Source organism: Lynx canadensis, chromosome D2, assembly GCF_007474595.2.
Source record: "Lynx canadensis isolate LIC74 chromosome D2, mLynCan4.pri.v2, whole genome shotgun sequence".
NCBI lineage: Eukaryota > Metazoa > Chordata > Mammalia > Carnivora > Felidae > Lynx > Lynx canadensis.
The window spans coordinates 58,162,684-58,178,003 of record NC_044313.2 but is presented as its reverse complement, the minus strand read 5'-3'; the positions used below and the strand labels follow the sequence as shown (position 1 = coordinate 58,178,003).

Sequence of the window (15,320 nt, the reverse complement as noted above, 5' to 3'; positions counted from 1 at the left end):
TCTTTTCAAATTCCATAAGAATTTTTTTTAATTTATTAAGATTTTGGGGATTGCATTGAATCTGGAGACCAATTTAGGAAGAATTTGACAATTTTAAAATATTGAGGCTTCATATTCAGGATCACAGTATAGTATATTTCTCCATCTATTTAGGTTACCTAATATTAAGCCTGAATAATTTTTTCTCTGAGTCTTACAAATCCTTGGCTAGATTTATTGATGACCTCATTTTCACGATGTATAAGTGATAGGTTTTTAAAAAACTATATTCTATATTTGTTATATATAGATATGCAATCGACTTTGTACATTGGTTTTCTAACCAATGTAAACTTGCTACATTCTAGAGATTTTCTATAAATTTTGGGGAGAGGGGGCATTCTTCCTTTCCAATCTTGTGTCTTATATTTCATTTTCTTGACTTATGGAACTAGCTAAGCCCTTCTCTACAATGTTAAAAAGAAATGGTGACACTGGGTATTCTAGTCTTATTTATAATCGTAAAGGGAATACTTTCCATTTTTCACCACTACATAAGATTTTGTTTTTAAGTTTCTTTTGTTTAGGAAAATTAAGATTTTTTTAAATCATGAATGGATGTTGGATTTTATAAAACATTTTTCTGCATCTATTGAGATCATTATCTGACTTTTCCCCTTTATTCTTTTGATATAGTAAAGAATAGTGATTTCATAATGTTAAGCCAAACTTGAATTCTTAGGATAAACAAAATCAACACCATCAGAGTGTTCCCAAATTCAACAAATAGAAGAATTTCTTCTGAACAAAATTTTAGCATAGTCAACAGAAGAAAGGGGAAAAAATGATACTTTAAAATATGTAACAGTAGAAAGATTCAAGTACCTTGCATCAACAGAACTAGAAAATTCAATATGTTCATTTGTTCGTTCATTCAATAAAAATTCATTCAGCACTCACTATACATCAGGAACTATTCCAGGCAGTTGAAATTCATTAGTAAATAAAACAAAGTTTCCTGCCAAATTCTATTCTACTTGACATGAGGGAAATAGATGATAAACAGTAAATTCAATAAATAAGTAAATTGTATAGTAATTTAGTAATAAGTACTATGAGAGAAAGAAAAGGTAAGAATTCTAGAAGGAGACAATAAAAAGTCTCTAGTCAGCCCTGTCCAAAGTAATGTAGTCCTTTAAAAATTTATTTTAGGGTTTGTGTTCATTTTCACTTTATTAATCCTCACTTTTATTTTTTCTGATTTTTTAAATATTTATTTATTTCTGAGAGAGAGAGAGACAGAGCATGAGCAGGGGAGGGGCATAGAGAGAGGGAGACACAGAATCTGAAGCAGGCTCCAGGCTCTGAGCTGTCTGCACAGAGCCTGATGTGGGGCTTGAACTCAGGAACTGCGAGATCATGACCTGAGCCAAAGTTGGTCGCCCAGCCAACTGAGCCACCCAGGCACCCCAATCCTCACGTTTATTATTAAAATTGGTTATGTGGTAAGAAGTGGTCTTGATATCTTGATATTAATCAACTGCTTATTTATGTTTTTCTTAAGTTACCAAGAAGTTTCCACCTGGAAGAACTTAATAAATATTAATAAAATTTCAAGCATAAACATACCCTCCCCTTGTACTCCCAATGACTGAAATACAGCCTTTGGTCATAAACACCTAAATTTGTTAACTCAGTAGCAAACAGGACATACAAGACATCAGTTTGTGTCACAAAATCCAACAAAACTTGGAGTTTTGTTAGGAAACGTCTACAATTATCTTATTGTCCAGTATATTCCAGAGTCTAATGCAGTCTGTCTAGGGAAGAGTCACTCTGATGCATGGAGAGAGCTGAGGATGTCATGAAGTAAACATACAACCTATTGTCTATTTTAGGCCCTGTACACTTCACATAAGAGATCAGGCATTGTTAGACAAAGCTGGTTTAAGGCAATTCAAAGAAAGTTATTTTCTAGCCCCCAAGCCTTCTTGAAAGATGAAAACAAAACAGACTTGAGGCTATAATAATCCTAATTTGAATTTATTCATTTAACATCCATACAGCAAACATTTTTTTGGAGTAGCTGTGATGTGCCATACACTGTGCTAGGAACCAGATAAACAAATGATAAACAAAACAAACGTGATTATCTCTGCCCTATGGTGTCTACCATAGTAAGGTAGAGCAGTAAGGGAGAGCAATATTAAACAAACAAACCTACAAATCAATGTATAATTATAAGTAAAGGAAACAAACATGAAAAGGGAATTATAGGAGGTAGGACAGGGACATTGGAAGGGCTGGGGCAGAGCTAAAGAAATGTTCTGAGTAATCATTCTTTTAATGAGCATTATTGCTGGTGAGTCAGAATAACACATTCAAATTACGTTTAGAAGTCATTAATGTGCTAAAGCAATGAGTCATAACATTTATCCAAGCCATAGTTTTGATAAAATAGTAACCTAACAGCAGTAACCAAAAATCCAGTTAAATCTGAAAACGTGTCTCTTCAGCGTTTTCATTCCGAGGCTTGGTAGCTAGCCAAATTAGCAGATCTGGCAAGCTACGCTTAGTGCTTTAAAACTGGGTCCTTCTTTTTCATTTGGACCTGCCTTATTTTCCCAGATCACTGACTCATTTCTGTTAAGCCATGAATCACGTCTGGCACTCCTGTCCTTCTGTAAGTGTCATGAGGATTTGGCATTCTAAAACGTGCACCTTGGGCAGGGCATTTCTGTGAAAACATTCCCTAACATGGATAGATGTTTGAAGACAGTGTGTTTCCTTCTTAACCGCAGAAGTCTTCAGGATAGCCAAGTAAATTTTAATACTTTTTTGAAGGCATCCTGACCGGCACATTATTTCTGAGTGGGTCATGGTATTAAAGTCAGAGTGACGGTTACTGATTGTTCTGTGGGACTGGCTGAAGCTATCCTGCCATCTGAGTAAGAACAAAAACGTTTCTGACAGGGAGTTTGAGTATTTGAATCATTTCACTTATTGACTTCTGGCTGTCCAATTGCTCTAGATGTTTCCACTCTCATTTTGGTAAGGAAGAACAACATTAACTAAAGAGATGAGATAACCTTATAATGTTTATATAAGGGAAGATATTTGTTTATTTGTTTTGAATAGTTATTTCTATTTGTTTTGTCAAATTAATACAGGTACATTGCTTAAAAAGTCAAACAATATTAAAGAATAGAACCATTTCAACTCACTTTGCAGTTTCCTATTTATTTACCTCTAGATTTCTAAATAAAATGCCAGTAGTTTTCAATTTTTTTGTTCCCAGGACCCCTTTACAATCCTAAAAGTTATTGAGGCCCAAAAGAGGTTTTGTGTTTATAAGTTACATCTATATTTATCATATTAGAAATAAAACAGAAATTTTTTAAATAGTTGTTTCTTATTCATTTTTAAATAACAATAATGAACATGTAAGTGTAAGTAATTTTGAGGGGTGCCTGGGTGGCTCAGTCGGTCAAGCGTCCAACTCTTGATTTCGGCTCAGGTCATGATTTCACAGTCGTGAGATCCAGCCCCGCATCAGCACAGATCCTGCTTGGGATCCTCTGTCTCCCTCTCTCTCTGCCCCTCATTCCCCTCTCAGAAATAAAAAATAACAATAATTTTATGAAAAATAACTTTTCAAAAAAGTTTTTAGTGAGAAGAGTGACATTGTTGTTCATTTTTTGCAAATCTCTTTAATGTCTGGCTTAATAGAAGACAGCTAGAGTCTCATATTTGCATCTGCATTCAGTTTGTTGTAATATGTTGTTTGGGTTGAAGTAAACTTTTAAAATCTGGTCTTACAGAGATACGTAATTGGAAACAGGAGGAATATTTCAATAGCCTTTCAGGTAACATGGATATTCCTATTTGGTACTACATCAAAATTCAGTTATCAGTAGTTTCTTAAAGCATAGTTGCAGTGTGAAATCTGAAACCACACCAGTGAACTTTTGTGTTGGTGTTTTTTGGGTTTTTTTAACCAATGAACTTTTGTACTCCGCTTTACTAAAACCCTTTGTCCATCCTGAAGTTTGAACAGATAATATCATGCATTGGTAATTTGGAAAATGAGTAATGCCGATCTTCTGAATGTTGACACATTTTATTATCTAATATTAAAAAAAACACACCTGTTAATATCATCATTTGATTTCATCAAAAAGCCTTTATATATTGGGAAGCCCTAAATTTATGATGAGAGATACAAGTTTTCAAAACTTTAATTTTTCCTTGAAAGCTCCAATATTTTTTTTCATTGGCAACAAGGGTATTGGTTATCTTTTCACCGCAAACAACAGGCTTATTTCATTCACTTGTGAGAAAACATCTGCCAGATACCCAGGTCTGAATAATCATAATTTGCCAGTTGTTTCAAGTTCAACTATTGTTTCATGCATTTAATGCTCAGTTCAACTCAAAAAAATCACACCAGTGCTCTTCCATATCCAGTAGTAATGCTTTCTGCTATTTCCCATTTCGCCACCTACAATGTTGAAAAGATGTAAACTCAAGGTTGAGATTTAATAAAGGGCATGATTTGTACTGCTTCAACAAGGACATTTTTAAGTGAAACTGAATTTTTTTTTTTAACTGCAAGTGTGGAAGTGAGAAACACAGTGACCACAAGTCAACTTTTGGCAGTGCCTTAACTTGCGCTTGCACCAGCAATTCTACTCACTGTGGCTTTTGCACCATCAGTGTAAATGTCAACACAGTGAAAAGGCAAACAATACTTTAGTATTATATAAAAGTAGCTTTGTCTTCGCAGAAAGTGAACTATACTTTGAGAACCACTGTAATATGCTTGCACCACTCTTGTCTGGTCTTCACTAACCCAGCACCTTTTCCCCCTCATTGTCTGTATATAATCATATCACACTGTTGTTTTAAAAAAATATTTCATGTTTACCTTGTTGTTACTATGTAAGTATTATTTACTGATAATACAAGTAGGGTAAAATGAATGTCTCCTTGCTTGTACAACCTTTTTTTTTTTTTTGAAGCTGGAGTGGATTACTGTCTTGTTGTTGCTGTTGTTATTGCTGTTGTTGTTGCTGCTGCTGTTGTTGTTGTTGTTGTTATGTGCTTAGTTCAGCAGTCCTATCACAAATTTGTCTCAATTCTCCAATATATTTGTAAAATGTCTCCTAAATATTCTGTTTCATTCAGTTGAGCCACAAGGCCTATTTGTTTCTCTGTAGAGAAATCTCTCCAGAACCCCTTCTCCTTGTTCCAATATGAAGCAGGTGCTTATGCAGCCAGTGACTCAGCCTTCACCCCTGGGCATCCCCTTAATGCTCAGAATAGAGGATGTGACCTGCCATGGGGATCTCAATGCTTATTTCCCAAACTTGAAATCAGTCACCCTATTTTAAGCTCTGTGTCTTTTCCCCATTATTAGGCTGTTTCCACACTCCAAAGTTGTATTTCCAAATTCTGAAACTTACTAGGGTTCTGCAGCAAAAATTGGCTTCTTTCATTGACATCCCCAAACAGGCACTTGATTTTCAGATTTTTCAACTCTCTCGGCTCCTCAATTTGCTTTCCTCCTTCCAGAAATTTGTGGGGTCTCAGGTCTGCTCTTGTCTCCCTTCTCATTCTTTTGGTTCTTGTACTTTTATACCTTTTAAAAATTCCTTTATCCTCATTTTAGGGGCATTTCAAGAGGGGAGTAAAGATAAACACATGTGCTTAATACGTCTTGTTTGACTGGATGCTCACTGTTTGTATTTAAACTACACATGCTCTGAGGATCAGTTCATACGAGCTCCTCAGGGTATTACTGAGATCGATGGCTTGGGAGATTTATGGACCCATTTCAGCAACGACATATACTGCTACTGTCACAAGAGATCAAAAACTGGCATAGAATTGATGAAGCTAGTAATAAAATTCTTATAAAATATTAACTATCAATCCTTTCCATCATTTGGTCTTTCAACAAATCCAACAGTTATTTTCTGAATACCTACCATGCACCAGGGCATTGGTGAATAAGACTAATAAGGTCCTGTCATGGACTTTACAGTGGAGCAAACGATGGCAAAGTGAACAAGTATATAAGACAGTTTCAGATAATAAGTACTGTAAAGATAACAAAATAGTGTAGCATGATAGAGTATCTGAGGTTAAGGTGGCTACATTAGGAAGAGGGTCAAGAAAGGCCTCTCTAAGGTTAAGATAACACTTGAGCTGAGGCCTCAATGGATGAGAAGGACCTATCTTTGTAGAGATCTGCGGAAGAGGATTTCAGAAAGAACAAAATTTCTAACATGGAGAATAGTTTAATGTGTTCACAGAGTAGAAAAAAAAAAAACCCAGTGTGGTTGGAACATAGTGAAGGGAGAGTGGCAGGAGAAGGTATCTAGAAGTCAGAGCTGGGAAAGCACATTTGGATGTAATCCCAAATAGAGGTGATTAATTGAAACTATGGGATGAGATAAGATGGCCAAAGGAGAGAATACAGAAAACTTTATATTCTCTGTGCATGCTGCAAGAGCATATAAAGCACTGTACTTACCTTCAAAGAATTGACAATCCAGTGACATTTGTGGGACAAGACAAATCCCCAGAATAGAGAATAATAAAAGACAGTGTATAATCAAGCCTTGCATGACATAGTACAGGTTTTTTTAAGTGAAGTTAGAAAAAATAACAATCACTGAGAATCAATGGTAAAAGGTTTTCTGTAAAGGAGGTGATATCTGAGCCAAACTGATAGATGAGGTATATGTGCAGTAGCTCAAAAGCAGAAAAAGAGAATCTCAGATAGGAAAACACGAGCAGAGACTTGAATGTTGAGGTAAATATGGCATATTTATGGAAGAGTAGAGAAAATCTTGACTGTTGAGAAGTAGTTGAATGGGCAAATTTGATTTGGAATTGCTTTATTCATGGTTGGAGGGAGGGATTAAAACACTGAATGGTTAGAATTACAGTCTAGATTAGCAATTGCCCAGACTCCTTTAATTTCTGAATAATGGTAACACCTCTCCACCTAACTACTTTTTATTATGATGTTAATTAATAATTATTTCAAAAAATGAAAACAATATAAAAAGGGGCACACTGAGATATCTCACTCCTATCTGTCTTCATCCACCTTATTTCCCCTCATTCTCAATAGGGAACCACTTTTGATTTTCATCTCAATCTTTCCAGTTTTCTTTATGTAAATGCAAACAACATGACTATATCTTATTTTTGCCCCCTGTGTTAGTTTCCTCGGGCTACTGTAACAAAGTTCCACAAACTGGATGAAATAAACTCTCACAGTTCTAGAGGTTAGATGTCCAAAACCAAAGTGTCACCAGGGCCATGCTCTCTTTGAGACTCTGGGCAGACTCCTTTCTTGTCTCTTCCAGCTTATGGAGGTGGCTGTCGATCCCTGGCATTCCTTGACCTGCAGCTGCATCATGCCAATCCCTGCCTCTGCCATCACATGCCATTCTCTCTGTGTGTCTCTGCCTTCTCATAGGGTTTTCCTCTTCTTAAAGAACCTCCTTCATGCTAGATTACTGCCTAACCTAGTAATTTCATTGTAAGTTGATTATGTCTGCAAAGACTCTATTTCCAAATAAGGTCATATTCCCAAATACGGGTGCTTAGGACTTCAACACAGCCTTTGGGGGAAAATAATTCAACCCATAACAACCCACATTTTTTACATAAACACTCCATATTCACTATTCTGTAGCTTCTTGTTAAAATTTTAACTATATATCTTGGAATTCTTTCCATATCAATGCATAGTGATCTTTCTCCAACTCTTTCTACAGCTGCATAGTGTTCCATGATGTGGCTGTACCATAGTTTATTTCATGAGTCTCCTAAGTGTAAGGATGGACATTTAGATGGTTTCCAATCTTTCACAATTAAAAAAAAATTTTTTTAATGTTTATTTATTTTTGAAGGAGAGAGAGAGACAGAGCGTGAGTGGGGGAGGGGCAGAGAGAGAGGAAGACACAGAATCCGAAGCAGGCTCCAGGCTCTGAACTGTCAGCACAGAGCCCAACGCGAGGCTCGAACTCACAAACCACAAGATCATGACCTGAGCTGAAGTTGGACACTCAACCGACTGAGCCACCCAGGCGCTCTTTTCACAAATTTTTTAAATGTTTATTTATTTTGAAAGAGAGAGAGATAGAGAGCAAGCAGGGAAGGGGTAGAGAGAGAGGGAGACAGAGAATCCCAAGCAGACTCCACACTGTCATTGTGGAGCCCAGTGTGAGGCTCGAGGTCACAAACCGTGAGATCATGACCTGAGCTGAAACCAAGAGTCAGATGCTTAACTGACTGAACCACTCAGGTGCCCCAATCTTTCACTATTTAAATTAGTAACTTGAATGTTTGTCATTTTGTATGCATGCAAGTGTATCTATATGATAGATTCCCACAAGTGGGATTGTTGGGTCAAAAGATAAATGCATCTATAATTTTGGCAGATATTGCTGTATTGATTTCATAAGGGCTGCACCATTTTACAGCCCTTATGGGCTTGCTTTCTAATCCATCTTCTCTCAGTTGTGTAATTCTTAATAGGAGCCATTTTCTAAATACCATTTAATGTCCTGATTCTAAATTGTCACAGTTTTCTTCTTAGGGAACAATCTGAAGCATCTATGCAATTTCACACTTCAGTTATGTGTAATATTCCCTTCCTCACAGGTGGTACTGTGAAGGCAAGGAGCTTGAAAATTCGCCAGACATTCATATCGCCCAGGCAGGAAATCTGCATTCACTGACCATTGCTGAAGCCTTTGAGGAAGACACAGGACGCTATTCCTGCTTTGCTTCTAACATCTATGGGACAGATTCAACCTCTGCTGAGATTTATATAGAAGGTAAAACAAAATGCTGAGTATGGCCCTTACTAGTAAGACATATATTTATAATAAATATTTATCAAGGGCCTACTGTACCACACACTCTTCTAGGCAGTGGGGACAATAGTAGTGAACCAAATAGACAAAGGTTCTTGGACGGATGGAATTTACACTCTAGTGGAAGAGACAAAAAAATAGATGAGATAAATGAATAAAGTATGTAATATGATATGTTTATGAAATTGTTCTGATAATAAATTCCAACATGTGTATAGTGTGTGGGGTTAAGTGTCCTACAATTTAACTCAGTTCTAACACCATTTACCTGGATATAGTGTCAGATCCAACAGGTTAAGAGCTTAGTCCTCCAAGATTACTCCTACCTCACTTCAGATGCCAATTACAAGTATGAGGTCCCCAGGCTACTCACAACTTCTGTCTCATTTGATTACAAATCAGAGGTTTCCACAATCCCCTCCTTGGGTTCAATTAATTTGCTAGAGTGGCTTATAGAACTCAGGGAAACACTTTCATTCACCAGTCTATTAAAGGATATGAGAAAGGATACAATGAACAGCCAGATGAAGAGATACAAAGGGTGGGGCCTGAGAAGGTCCAGAGTGCACGAGCTTCTGTCCCTATAGAGTTGGGGTGTGTCACTCTCCCAGTGTGGATGTATTTGCCAACCTGGAAGCTCTTTGTACTACCGGAATTTTTATGGAGGCTTCTCCATGTAGGCATGATCAATTATTATCTCCATTTCCTGCCCTCTTCCTCCTCAGGAGGATGGGGGGCAGGGATGCAAATTCCAAGCTTCTAATCATGGCTTAGTCTTTCTGGTGACCAGCCCCCATTTAGGAGCCATCCAGAGTCACCTCATTAGAACAAAAAATTCTCTTGCACTCTAATCACTTAGGAATTTATAAGACTTTAGGAGCCCTGTGGGGGTCAAAGACAGATATTAGAACAAGAAATGCTCATAACTTAGGAAATTACAAGTGTTAGCAGCTCCATGCTGGGAACTGGGAGCAGAGACCAACAGATATATTTTCTGTATCTCACAGTATATATAAGCCCTACGGAAAAAACAGAAAGCAAGAAGATAGGAAGTATGCATATGTATATTTGTGTGAATGCACACATGCATGGGTATGTGTATGGGTATGTCTGTGTGTATATGGGTGTGTGTGTGTGTGTGTGTGTGTGTGTGTGTGTGTGTAGGCTTCAGCTCTACAGATAGGGTGGTCAGGGAAGACCTCACTAACCAGATGACATATGAGTGAAGACATGGGGGAAATGAGGGAGTGAACCACAAGGATAGTCAAGGGAAAACCACTCTAGGCAGAGAAATCAATAAGTACACTAACCCTGAGGAGGGAGTGAGTCTGTGTATAGATATAGAGATGAGCCAATATGGCCAAAATGGAGGAAACATGGAAGAAAGTAACAGATGAAGTCAGAAGTTCCAGATGGGTAGAGGTGGGAGGAGGCAGGTGAGAAGATTGTATAGGCCTTTGTAGGTCATTGTAAGGCCGTTGGCTTTTACTTTGAGGGAGATGGGAAGCTGTAGAGGATTCTGAGCAGAAATGTGACATAATCTGACTTAGCTTTTAATGGAATCACTCTGGTTCCTCGTTGAGAATATTCCTCAGAGAGTCAAGGGTAGAAGCAGGAAGACCATTTGGGAGCATTAGAGAAGCATTTACGTTCACACCAAACTTACATGACTAATTTTAGGGGAGAAATAAATTTGTCTTCTTTATATATCTACCAAATTTTTCTTCCATTTTATCTCATCTCTGGGTTTTTTCTGAGGACCATTCTTTAGCACTTTTATCATCTATAATACCTTATGTATGCCTTGGTTTTAACACTTAAACATTGTATTATTTTGGTGTAAGTGCTCATTCACCAACCAGATTATAAAACTGGGACTGTCTCATTCTTTTTTATATCTGTAATACTTTATGTAGTACCAAGTACATAGTGGATATTTAATAAACATTTATTGAATAGATGCATGAATAATGATAAAAATGAATAATGCATGGTAGAAATGTGTTGTATGTTTTTATCCTCAAATTTTTGGAATACAATAAATACCTCCAGATTTAGCTCAGTTATATCTTGCTGGAATTCACTATCTTGAAAAGGAAATCTGAGATCAAAGCTTTGCTAACAGTGCTGAGATTGGACTACTGATTTTTTTAATTTGTGGCAACAGAACTTCAAACACCCCCACTCCCAAATGAAGTATGCCTTGTTAATATTAGGGGTGGACGGAAGAGTATCCACCTACACCTACAATGTTTAGAATCCAGTGTAATCCCTCCTTTTATTTAATCTGTGTAGGCCAAGAGCAAGAGGATTTACAGACAGCATAAAACGTCTGCAAAGACTGCTCTGTTAAAGACATCAGCAGGTGTTTAATACACAAGAGCACTTGGCATTTGGACCAGTTAATTTGAACTCTGTCACTAACTAGCCATGTGACCTTGAGCAAGTCCTTCAACTACTTAGGGTCTGTTTCTCATCTATAAAATTGGGTGTTAGTGTAGGAAATCCCTGAGTTCTTTTCTAGGTCTAATTCTATAGGTCTTCAAATGCCTAGGAACTAGTTTAAGAAATTATCATCTTAAACATTTCATGTCTTGTTTTTACTTTTCCAGGGGTTTCTTCTTCTGACTCAGAAGGGGACCCTAACAAGGAAGAGATGAATCGGTAATTCTAATTTTTTATCTTATAACTTTAGCTATTTTCTATCTTATAGCTTTGTCAGATCCTGAGAAAGCTACTAATTGGTTTAGTAGAACTTAAAGAGGGTGGCTCCAGGATATTACCTCCCAAAATATATATTGGGTAGATTTTGAGAGCTTTAAATCTTGCCTAGTAGATGAATTTTAATATTCCCAATATTTTAAAAATGAGATATCACCTATGAAATATCATTGTACTTATATCTACAGAGTAAAAAACAAATAGTGCAACACTTCAAAAAATTCATGTTTTCTGACTAAATATTCACTAAATATTCACAAGGACACAAAACCTGGTTATCCTAAATTATACAAGTGAGTGATCTGAGTAAGTCATAACCTTTTTGCTAAACAATTATACTGAGTACTGAAGAAAGTTACATCCATCCATTCTTTACTTTCCCCAACTATCAACTAAGCACCTACTCTACACCAAGGACTTTATTAGACATAATGGGTAATAAGAAAAACCAGATGCTTCCTACCTTTAAGAAGCTCACTGTTTACTAAAGAGAAATACATGGTAAATATAGCAAGAGATGTATACCAAGCATATAGACAGTAGGGTAATAAAGTATAATAGACTATGATATAACCATGGGCAGGATTGTTAGGACTTGGCACAAAGGACTATTAATTCATTGGGGATGGAAAGAGAGATCAGGAAAGACTTCACAGAGTTGGTGACCTTGAGCTGAGTCTTAAAATAACAGTTGGTGGACACCCCCAAACAAGGAAGGAAAGAGCATTTTTAGGCAGAGGAAGCTTTGGACAAAAGGCATGGGACCTGAAAACAGATGCAACAGCCATTCCCTGAGATTAGTCGAAATGAAGGGTGACATTTAGAAGGCTGGTTACAGTTGTTAACTATGTTTGTAAATTCTGTCCTCCCCTACAGAGGGGAAGTTGCTTAAGGACATTTCTGACCTTAGAATTCATGCCTTATTCTTTGAAATCCTTTGTGTGTGCTTACCTTGGAATAATAATTTGCTTTTAGCTTTTGTGTAGATATGACAATTCATAACCAGATTGAATGATTTCTCTCCTTTAACTGTCTTCCTTTTCATTCTTGTGGTTCAATTCCTCCTTCTTTCCTGACTCTTCATTCCAGTTACCTCATTACAGTTGCTCCAGCCCTTTTCTTTCTTTTATGGTCTCCAAACTACAACCAGTTATTCTCTAAAAGATAATTCTGATCGTATCACTTTCTTGACTAAAAAAAAAATTATTATGGGCGTGCCTGGGTGGCTCAGTCGGTTAAGCATCTGACTTCGTCTCAGGTCATGATCTCATGGTCCGTGAGTTCAAGCCCCGTGTCGGGCTCTGTGCCGACAGCTCGGAGCCTGGAGCCTGCTTTGGATTCTGTGTCTCCCTCTCTCTCTGACCTTCCCCCCGCTCATGCTCTGTCGCTCTCTGTCTCAAAAAAATAAATAAACGTTAAAAAAATTATCTATGGGAAAATAAAACCAAGCACAAAATGAACAATATTAAAAAATTTAACATGACATACAAAGCCTGATTCAGTAGAGTATCAACCAGGCTTTCCTGCCCCCTCCTCCTCCATTCTGTCACCTCAGGCTATTCATATTGCTCTCATTTCACTCAAACAATGTACAGTTTATTTTCACCCCTTTGTTCAAGCTGTTCACTTTGCTAGGAATGCCCTGTCTCCTCTGCCTAGAAAACTCCTATGTACCCTTCAAGACCCAGTTAAGTTCACTCATAAACTCCTCCTCCATTGCACATTCATCACTTCTTCCTCAAGGCTCTCATAACATGGTATACAAGGCTAATAGGGAAGAATTTTGATATACAAATTTAAATAAGCAAGGAATATCTCATTTGATTATTTTCTTTAAATCTACTTTTAGTAGTTAGGATTTAGCTTACATTTCTGTGTAAGAATAACAGTAACTTCAATAAGACAGATATTTATTTCCCATTTACATAAACATATGGATTTGGCTGATAGAATGGCTCCACATTTCACTGGGTTCCAGTTGGTTTCCAACTTCATCTCATTCTGAGGAATAGCCTTATCTTAGTCTCAGATTGGAAGGAGTAAAAGGCATTCCCTGCCCCCTCCCTTTTAAGGTCATCTCTCTTAGATCACATACATCACTATCCCTCATATCCTATAACCAAAGAGTAGTCATGTGGCCACATGTGACTTAATGAACGTTTGGAAATTCAGTCTTTATTTGGAATAGCCATGTAAAGAAATAAGGAATTCTATTATTGTAGAAGAAGAAAACAGATGCCTAGGGGACACTGATAGCCTATGTATCACTACGTAATTCTGCTTCTGCGACCCCATCCTTCCTGGCTGGAAAAAAAAGTTCAATCAGTCATTATTGGGCATCTGTTTCTCCCTCCACGGCTGTACAAAGATGATAGATATAGACATAGACACATAGTATTTGACATTAAACGCTTTTCTAAGTGCCTTACATGATTTACCTTATTTAACTCTTACAAAAACCCTCTGAAGTAAGAATTATTATTTCCCCCCCTTTTTTAAATTTATTTTAGAGACAGAGAGTGTGTGAGCAGGGGAGGGGCAGAGGGAGTGAGAGAGAATGAGAGAGAGAGAATCTTTTTTTTTTTTTAATTTTTTTCCAACGTTTTTATTTATTGTTGGGACAGAGAGAGACAGAGCATGAACGGGGGAGGGGCAGAGAGAGAGGGAGACACAGAATGGGAAACAGGCTCCAGGCTCCGAGCCATCAGCCCAGAGCCTGACGCGGGGCTCGAACTCACGGACCGCGAGATCGTGACCTGGCTGAAGTCGGACGCTTAACCGACTGCGCCACCCAGGCGCCCCTAGAGGGAGAGAATCTTAAGCAGGCTCCATATCCAGCTCCAGCATGGAGTCCTACTCAGGGCTCAATCTCATGAACCTGAGATCATGACCTGAGCCAAAACCAAGAGTCAGATGCTTAATCAACTGAGACACCCAGGTGCCCTTATTTCGCCATTTTAGAGACGAGGCAGAGAGAAGTAACATCTGGACAAAGGGAAGCCCATATTGTCATTGGTCATCTATCCCTACAGGATATGAGAGGGAAGCCTATGTCCCCAGACCTCAGATCCTTTCAAGTCCAGCATTTTTTTGCTTTCTGACATGCTTGGGTACTGATATCTTTAGTAAGAGTGGGATCCCTTTAACCAGAGGGGTTGCCCTCCCCTCTGGACTCTGGTTCTCCCTCTTGTCAGGCTCTCTGGCAATATCCTCAGACTTCCCCCTTTCCACAGCAAGACTAAAATAATCTCCCCTCCACAGTCTTCTCATGAATACTTCTTGCCCTTCAAATAAGCTCTTTAATTTAATTTACGTAAACTTGAAGAGCTTGTTGACTCAGGCTATTTCTGCTTTCTTCTGCACATGCCAAAATTCCAGAATCAGAGGTTTATAAGCCTGGCCTCTTACTTGGAATGGAAGGGGGAGGGAAAACACAGAGGACAACAACAACAAAAATCTCAAAAAAATTATTCTGCACATGCTCTGTCATAGCACTTGTCTTGAATCTCAGTTAGTTATGAATATACTTGAGTCCCCAGCTAAAGAATAACTAACTCAAGGACAGGAGTGGCATTTTATCATCTTCCTGCTTGCATTGTCCTATCAAATTATGTAGAAAAGAAGTGTTTTTTGTGGAATACCTGTTAAACAAGATTTTTATTATATCTAACTGTAAGAAATGGTGACATTACTAGCTTTTCTGAAAGATTTTCACGTGAT

General features: G+C 37.7%; 1 protein-coding gene across 1 annotated transcript in view; it reads left to right on the top strand.

Moving 5' to 3' along the window:
* Positions 1-15,320, top strand: part of MYPN (myopalladin) — a 90,742-nt gene that overhangs the window by 21,790 nt on the left and 53,632 nt on the right. The window contains 2 exon segments of the mRNA XM_030335081.1: positions 8,665-8,840; positions 11,492-11,543. Coding sequence (XP_030190941.1) covers positions 8,665-8,840; positions 11,492-11,543 — 228 coding nt within the window.